This window comes from Condylura cristata, unplaced genomic scaffold, assembly GCF_000260355.1.
Source record: "Condylura cristata isolate star-nosed mole 26May11 unplaced genomic scaffold, ConCri1.0 scaffold00010, whole genome shotgun sequence".
Taxonomy (NCBI): domain Eukaryota; kingdom Metazoa; phylum Chordata; class Mammalia; order Eulipotyphla; family Talpidae; genus Condylura; species Condylura cristata.
In genome coordinates, this window is record NW_004567111.1 from 4,104,559 (window position 1) to 4,113,451 (window position 8,893).

Here is an 8,893-nt window from a genome sequence, read left to right on the forward strand (position 1 = left end):
CCCCCACCCCCGCTTCCCTGGGCGCCAGCGTAGCCCACCGGAGGGCCCTGCTGCTCGGCCCCCTGCTTCCCACCACCCTTGGAGCAGAGCCCCAGTCACTAGCTCGCTGGACCTCACGCGTGACTCGTCGTCCACGGCGCAGTTTCTCTCCGGCTCTCAAGCGTCCCCGGCCGCGTCCCTCTCCCCGCGCCCATCTGCTCAGCACACACTGTGCTCGCGGCTCCCGCGTCCCATCCAGCCCTCCCACTCCTGGCTGCGTTTTGCGCCGAGTCACCACCACGAGTGCCTGTGGGGATCGGGGTGCTTCGCTGGGCTCACACCTGGCAAGCACAGGCTCCGTGTGCCCGCCGGGCGGAAGGCCCTGGCCAAGCCCACCCGGCCCTCCAGTCTACTGGGCCCCCCCACCCCCCACGAGGCTGCTCCCGCGGGGCCAGCGCCTCTCCCTCCTCCAGCGCCTCGCTGTCACCCCGCGGGATGTCTGCCTCCCCCCTGGAAGGTGAGCTCCCGCCGAGTCCCCGGTGCGGGCAGGGCGTCGTGCTCCATAGAGAAACTAGCGAAGAAGCCAGGGGCCAGGTCAGCGTGCCCCGAGGGGAGGACTGTCCACATGCAACACTTCGTTGGCATTTGAAATGAAGCGTCAGCAGCCTGGGGGACGGACGCGAGGAAGTCCTGTCAGGGGACACTGACCGAAAGGGGACCGGGAGGAAGGTTGCTGCTGGGCAACAAGAGCAAGCGGAAGAGACCCCCAAAGCCATCTCCAGGGGGATACTAAGAAACTGGTAAATTCTGGGAGACAAGAGGAAGAAACTCAGCGGTTGCAAAAGGCCAGAGAAGATGAGGGCGGGGGGGGTGTCCCTGAGGCCCAGAGCGGAGAGTCGGGGCGCTTTGGGGGGGGGGGCTACAGCTGCGTCCTGCGAAGAGGTTATATGGAGTCGGAGCTGAAGATCGCCCAGGACATGGGCAGCGGGGATCGCTGACGACCTCAGGAGAATCAGCTTTGTGGAACAGCTGGCGGCTGACTTCCGTTTCCGTGGGCTTCAGCCTGCACCCAGAGGCGAGTCTGCAGGAGGGGTCGCAGCCCCGCAGGTAGCAGAGGTATTCCCAGCAGGTGTGTGTGAGGGCAGGGCGGCTCGACGTGAAACAGGTCTGCAGGATCTGCAGATTTCTCCATGGCGCTACGGAGTGGACACAGCTCCGTAGAGTCCATGAAGTTGACCAGGCTCCGGCTGTCCCCTGCGGCCTTGATCTTGTTAATGTAGAAGGCGCGTGGGCGTGCAGCACGCGTGCCCGACTCGGAACACCTGAGTGTGGGTGCATGCGCATGCGCAAACGTGCACACCTGCACCGGGAGAAGACGCTGAAAGGGCGGCGGCGCCTGAGGAGTAAGCTGCCTCCCCGCCCGCTGCGTTGGCTGCTTTACGGCAACCTGCGAAGATGGCGCCGAGGACTCCACAGTTCTTTCAAGTCGCAAGACCCCACGGTGGACCTAGCTGGCCTGGTAAGTTGCACAGAACCACCTACATAATATTTATCATAGAAGTCGGTAAGGATGTGTAATAGGATATGCGCTCCATTAGGGAAGGTTAGGGGGACGCGTATTTTTAAGCAATTTTAGATTGGCTGAGAAACACAGAAGCTTTGGCGGGGGCACTTGCAGCTGGAGGGAGCTTTGGGGACGTTGTCTCCCTGACTGTGCCTCCCTGCTAGGGAAAATCCAGGAGGAGGCCCCCAAGGCGTCCAGGCTGCAAGTACAAGGCGCTGAAAATGCTTCTGGGACTCTAACTTGGTAGCTCAAGGGGAGTTTGGGGAGAAAGGCTGCTTCATGCCAAAGAAACAGGCGGAGAAACCATCCGTGCCAGCCAGGATGGGAGCCCCGACGGCCCAGGGCGAACGCTGTGCCCAGCATCGAGTTGGTCGGGAAGGCTGTGTCTGACTCTCTCTAGAAACTCATGTGACAACGGTGGTGAGCTCACCACTGGATGCATCTGGGGCACTTCTGTGCCAGGTCATGTCCTAACTCACCTAGACCCACAACCACCCTATGAGATAGCATTATGATCGTCAGTTCACAGGGAGAAATGGGGGTGCTGTCCATTGCCTCAGCCATAAAGCCAGTGAACAGATCACCAAGGCTGGATCAAGCATACCTCATGGCTGCAGCCATTAACTACTACACTGTATTACCCAGGTCTCTCTGAGCATTAAGCTACACAGACACACAGACACAGATGTGCCTGGGACCGAATCTCCACTGCGAGTGTCTCCCATGGGGTAACCATAGCTGTCCAGGGGGCAGGTTCCCTGTCTGTGGCTCTTGTAGCGGAGGGGAGGTACAAACAATGGGTTAAAATATAGACAAAATAGGCCCTCCCTGGTGACGCAGCGGGTTAAAGCACAGCACTGAGAATCTAAAGCCGCTTCCTCATGAGTTTCATCCCCGCCTGCCCTGGAAGTGACCACATGGCGTGGCAGACCTCTCCTGACCCGCCCGCTGCTCCCCTCAGCAGTGTACTTGGTCGATCTGCCTGTTCTGCTCCCCACTCTGTCTCTGGTGAAGCCTCTCGCCGCCCCTGCGCCTCTGGCCTGTATCCCAGTTCTGTATGCACAGATAAATAAATTTTAATATGTATATATGTATATATACATGTATATATGTATATATACATGTATATATGTATATATACATGTATATATAGAGAGAGACAAAATATTTCTGTAGCATCAGTTATGAGCAAGTGACCCCAGGGGTGCACTGTGAGTCAGAGGAAAGGGCAGTGAGGGCCAGAGCATAAGCGTGTGCGTGGTTCCTCCGAGCTCTACGAGTCCCAGTTGTGAGGGCCTGGACTACAGAATACAACCGGACTACAAAAGTCGTAGATATTTCTGGTAATGGCAGCAGCGAAGGGAGAATCTAAACTAAAATAATGTTGGGAGAAAGTCGAAACAGTTTGATATCAGTGTGGAGAAAACTTGGGGGGGGGGAACCTGTGAAGTCAGTGTCACAGTTCAGCCCCGAGCTTGCCACTTTTTAGTTATGGGGCGTTAACACCTCAGACCTCATTCGCTCCTCCAGTTGTGAAGTGAAGAAAGCAAGAGCAACCTCTCGAGGGACCCCGACGGGGACCCAGCAGGGAAATCGCCAGCACAGCAGCTGCTAGCCAGGACCTTCCCCTTGGCTCACAGATAGGCAAGAAGCAATTGTTTGTGGCCGAATCACACGTGTTTCATAGTTGATTTGAGACAGAAAAGATGGTAGAAAAAGAGATAGATGATGGATGATAATGGATGGATGGAATAGAGGAAGCCTAGGGTGGGCGATGGACGGATGGATATGTCCGTGTGCACAGACAATGGGGACAGAGAATATCCCAGAGTTCCCTAAATTGCACCTGCATTTGGAGTTTTCCCCACTAACTGCCACATTATGATAATTATCTTGGGGATGAATATTCTTTAAGTGTGATTCCATGTCTAACCCACCTCAACCTGGACGAGGATATCATCAGATGAGTCATTTCTACTTTGGGAACGTTTGCAAGACTGAAACACAGAAGCAGTGTGCCACTGCCAGCCGGGGAAGCCCAGGCATGTCTCCGGCTTCTGGAACTGTCCTGGTGCTGCTTGTACTTGAAGGCCTTCCCCCACCCTTGCGTTACTCTCAGAAAGCTCTCGTTTGGTTCTCAGACACCTCATGGCCGCTGAGTGCATATCCCTTGAGAGTTGGTGATTCGGGGGTAATCCTTAGACACACACACACACACACACACACAGTTTTCTAGTTTGTGGATGTTATTTCCTTTCCCATTAGGTTTCATGAGCACAGTAATGAAAATCATTTCAAACTACTCAGTTGCAACAAAGCCTTTCACTGTCGTCATTGGACTTGGTTCATCTTAATCTTTTATCAGTAGCACTTTCCCATCCCCTAAATCAAGAGCTGAAGAGCATAAAGGTCATTACACCCTAACGGCATATTGCTTTTAGACCGAATGACATACTGCTTTCTGTTCCTCTTCCGGTTAAGCTTTTGTAAAGGACAGTAGAGCGGGAAGGCAGGGGAGGCGGGTGGCTTGCAGGAGGCAGGTCGGCTCACCTCCGCAGACCATGCCCTCGAGGTCCTCACAGCGCCGGTCGTCACACTCGCACGTCCTGCCGTACACCCTGCGGTCCCCCGGGGGGTAGCAGGTGCAGCTCCCACACTCACATTTACCTGCAAGACAGGGAGAGCAGCAGCCTCGTCAGAGTCACAGAATGAGTCGGGCTTCCAGAGGAACGGACATTCTGTGAAACCCACTTTTCCAGCGACGGTAGGCTGTGCTAGAAAGGAATTCGGGGACACAATCTTTCTGACCTCCTGAAGGTCATCTGAAGGTCAAGTGCAAATACCCCAGTAGAGACTTAAAGTGACAGTTGTAGGTCAGAATCACTCACTTTACTATGTTTCATTCATCTTTGGAGAATAATTGAGTTATTAAACTTGCTGGGTACTTTGTACTTGTTTAGTTTGAGGGTGCTGCTTGACTCGATGGCTTTAATGTGTTTTGACATTTGAGCATAACATGGTCATTTTTTAAATTATATTTATTTTTAGATCATCTACCCTCTAAGAGAGAAAAATGTTCACAAGTATATTTTAGGGTGATGCTTTTGTGATAATGCGGTATCAATTTTATAGTATACAGAATTCATTCACCTAAATTGTGTGTCAAGTCTCACAACACATAATAGCTTTATTATTCTTAAATTAAGATAAAAAAGTTTTTTTGGGTAAAAGTCTAGTTTGTAGTCAGGAATTCCTTAACAGTTATCACGAAAGCTTTCACCATTTTTTTCTTGAGCTGTAGCTGTGAGTCAAACACTGTGATTCCTTCAAGTGGACCATTTTGTTTTCATCATACACACAGTGATTAGTATTACTAGTCAGGAAATGGGAATATATTGAGGCCAAGTCACAGTACAAGATGACACAATTGGTAAAAGACAGATTCAAAATTCACATCAATTCTCATTCATCTTCAAGCCTGATAACCATTGAGCCGCACTGCCCCTTCATATACTTACAGTGCACACCAGGAGGCCCTAAGAGAAGAAAAACTCCTCTTGCCTGGCTTGCAGAATTCATCCGGGCGGCTCCTCTCGGACATCTGCTCCTGTCTGCCATTAGTCCACCCATCAGCGCCCTCCCCCTGCAACGCTGGTGAGAGACCCAGGGCTCACCCTGCCATGCTGTTGGTCTTCCTGTTGCTGCAGTTGTCTCTTGTCAAGCAATTCTGAGTTGGTCGATGATGGAAGGACGGAAGATTAGTGTGGAAAATCCTATTGTTTCAGAGTTGTAATGAAAGATTATCTAATGCAGTGATTCACGAACATTGCTGGCAAAAGGGCTTGGTCACAATGCTATTGAGAAGCTGATGGAAGATATGGCGGTAGTGTTCTTCAGGGGCCCTGCAGTCTGCCTCTCGTTTTGCTTGGCAGCAACCCCAAGCTCAGCAGGAGGCAGAGGTACCCTTCTCCTGTGTTGTTTACTCTTCTGATGCCCTACTGGCCAGAACCGAGAGACACCAGATACTTGCGGCCAAGTCTTTGAATCTCAAGAATAAAGGCAAAGGCGGGCTCTGGGCAGCAGCACAGTGGTGAATGTCCAGATGTGGTAGCGCTTGGAAGGCAATAGCTGGTGTGTGAAGGCAGTGCAGGAGGGCTGGTTCCTGGCAGTACCGAGCCTCCTGGGGTGCCACACCAGCTGATGGCCCAAGCGTGTCCTCTGAGCCTAAGCCCTTCTGATAAAATCCTATCTCCTCCCAGTCAATGAAGTTGGTTTCTGTTGCCTGCAATCAAGAACTCTGAAAGATATAGACCCTAGGGCTCTCTCTGGAGAACTCTACTGGCAGGCACCTATTTTTTTTTTTTTTTTTTTACAAACTGTCAGGAGAATCCGTCTTCCTACAATTTATAGTAAACTGAAGCCCAGGGACGCTCAGTGATTTTCCTGAGGCCAGTTAACTAGATGCTGCCTGTGGCTGCTACAGGCAGACTTTCTGAGTCTGGATGCTCCCTGCTGTCCGTAAACACGGTGGCCCTCATCATGGGTGATGTGTGAATGACAATCTCAAGGTTGGGGTGAGAAACAGGCAAACTCTAGGCCCAAGAGCAGGATGACAAATAGCGTCAGATGTGAGATGCGAGCACCAGTCATGGCATTCCAGACGCGATGCGGCCCCAGCTACACAGACAGCATCAATTCTCAAGCCTGAGGGCATGTGTACCTGTGATGACAACTTTATGAACACATTATAGCCTGGTATTTCCCTGAATTGCTCATATCTGTGAGCTCTGGGGAAAGGAACACCTGCAACTGGGCATATGTACTCAAATACTTGCATTCAATGTTCTCATTATGGATAGTTTCTATCTTACCTTTATTCCACAAAGTGTTAATTAGGAAAGTGTAATATCTATTCACTGCTACATTCTCCCCTGATATAATTCATGCATTTTTTTTTTCAAATATCAGGGGATAATTAATCATCTTGCAAACTTTTGTCTTTTGGCTATGTATCTGTTGGGGATTTTAAGATTCAGGGAATTATTAGCTGATTTATCTTTATGAATACAACTATTATAGCTTACAGAATATAGCAGCTCTTCATGTAGAAGTAAAAAATATACCTCAAAAAAGGCTAATTTATTGCAGATGAAACACATTATTTTGTTATTGCAATTCACAACTTGGATTCGGTTCCTACCAGGATGTATATCTGTCAGGTAAATTCCCAATCTTCTTCAAGATCCAAGAAAATTTCACTAACATCAAACATCAAGTCTGTGATGTTTACATACTTCTACTCTTAGCAGCTTCACAGCTACAGCAGAGGTAACGCACTTAAGTGTTATCACAGTGTTTGAATCAGTATATAGTGGATGAATGCATTAAACAATAACCACCTCAGCATAGCTTAGCACTATTCACACAACAAGTGAGCTACTCAATGGTAGGGCTTGAATTTAGAAGGAAATTTCTCCAGAAAAACATCTGCATTTTCAATTGCCTGAACCCCATCACCTGGGTTTCCCACAGTGATAAGGGTGAAGCTTGTTGCACAGCAATTTCACCATCTTTATTCACAAGCCTCTTCCTCTTCTTTGGTCCTTGATGGTGAAGAAGGTGGCCATGATTTAGTCTGACACCAAATCTTAAAAAAAAACCTGATGATGTAATTGATTCCCTTTTGCTTTTAATCATTCTTTTCCTTTCAATTTGAAGTTTCATGAACCCCAAATTTCTCAGGATAAACTTCTGATTATGTCATTCCCTTTCAAGTGATGGTCCCAATTGACCATCAAGGCAGAAATCACCAGGGCTTTCTACAATTGGTCCAAGTCACCTTTCCCCACATATATATTCAATGTCTGTAGTGCACTAGTGTTCAGACACTTTCCTTATGTTCTGACTACGGACTCTCTTGTGTATGCTGCCGCTTGGAACCCTCCCCGGTTTTCAATAGCCAGCTCAAATCGAATCTCTGTGTTTCCTTCTTTATCACCTCTCTTATCATTTACCTGGCAGAATTTCTCCCTCCCTCTGCCCCCTCACCCAGCTCTCTCACTAGTAGATCAGTGAGTGCAGCTTTTATATGTGAACCCAGCCATGAACCACAAGCTTCCTGTGGTATAGGCTGATGGTGGGTTTGTATCCTGTTAGCACCCAGCAAAGTTCTCATTGACAGGAAACCCTGGCATATAGATTTATTCTTTTCGTATTTTTTAAATAAAAAGTTGAGTCCAATCTCTTTCCTTTATTTACCAACAGTTTTGATGTTGTGGTACTGTAATATGGCTTCTCAAATGACTATGAAATTAATATTCTCTTAAAGAAAAATAAAGGATAAGAGAGACTCGTTTGTTTAGTACAAATAAGTAGTATTTTATATAACAAATGGAGAGGTAAATCTAAAGAAAAGACATACTCAAGGAAACACAAAGAAACCAAGTATTTTTTAAAAAACAATTCAGGAGCAGATGGAGTCTCCCACTCCTATTAAAATTTTTTTTAAAGATTATTTATACAGGCCAGTGATGCGGAGGTTGAGAGAATTCACCAGAGACAGAGTGGGGTACAGAACAGGCAGATCGACGAAGTACAATGCTGAGGGGAGCAGCGGGCGGGTCAGGAGAGGTCTGCCACGCCATGTGGTCGCCTCCGGGGCAGGCGGGAATCAAACTCATGCGGAAGTGGCTTAAGTTTCTCAGTGCTGTGCTTTAACCCGCTGAGACACCAGGGAGGGCCACTCCTATTAAATTTTAATAAAACAGAAATCTTTAAGCAGATACAAAATGTCAGTCCACTGATATCATTTTGAAAGAGAACTTAATCTCTAAGAACTGTATTTTTAAGGCTTATGCACATTAGCAATGAAGAGTACTGAAGGAAGGCTGGTATATAGAAGTACTGATCAAGGTAGATTTTACTTAAATATTTTAAATGTGACACTTCCATAAAATACAAAGGTGGGACATTGCAATGGGAAGTTTATAGTTCTGCATGCAACTACTCATTTTAACAAATAAAATATAACTCACGTAATTTAAATCTCTCACTTAAATTTAATCATGATAATTACTAGAGGTAATCACCACCTTTCAGAGATGTGTATATATGTTTGCCTTCCATTTTTTCCCCAAAAGTACTAGATTAAAATATAAAACCGGCCCTCCCTGGTGGCGCAGCGGGTTAAAACACAGCACTGAGAATCTAAAGCCACTTCCACATGAGTTCGATCCTCGCCTGCCCCGGAGGAGACCACATGGCGCGGCAGACCTCTCCTGACCCGCCCGCTGCTCCCCTCAGCAGCGGACTTCGTCGATCTGCCTGTTCTGTTCCCCACTCTGTCTCTGG

The 8,893-nt window shown here is 48.4% G+C and overlaps 1 protein-coding gene across 2 annotated transcripts in view; it reads right to left on the bottom strand.

Moving 5' to 3' along the window:
* Positions 1–8,893, bottom strand: part of ITGBL1 (integrin, beta-like 1 (with EGF-like repeat domains)) — a 152,151-nt gene that overhangs the window by 16,197 nt on the left and 127,061 nt on the right. For both annotated transcript variants that reach the window (XM_012723185.1, XM_004680050.2), the window contains one exon: positions 4,094–4,210. In XM_012723185.1, coding sequence (XP_012578639.1) covers positions 4,094–4,210 — 117 coding nt within the window. The remainder of the gene's footprint in view (positions 1–4,093; positions 4,211–8,893) is intronic.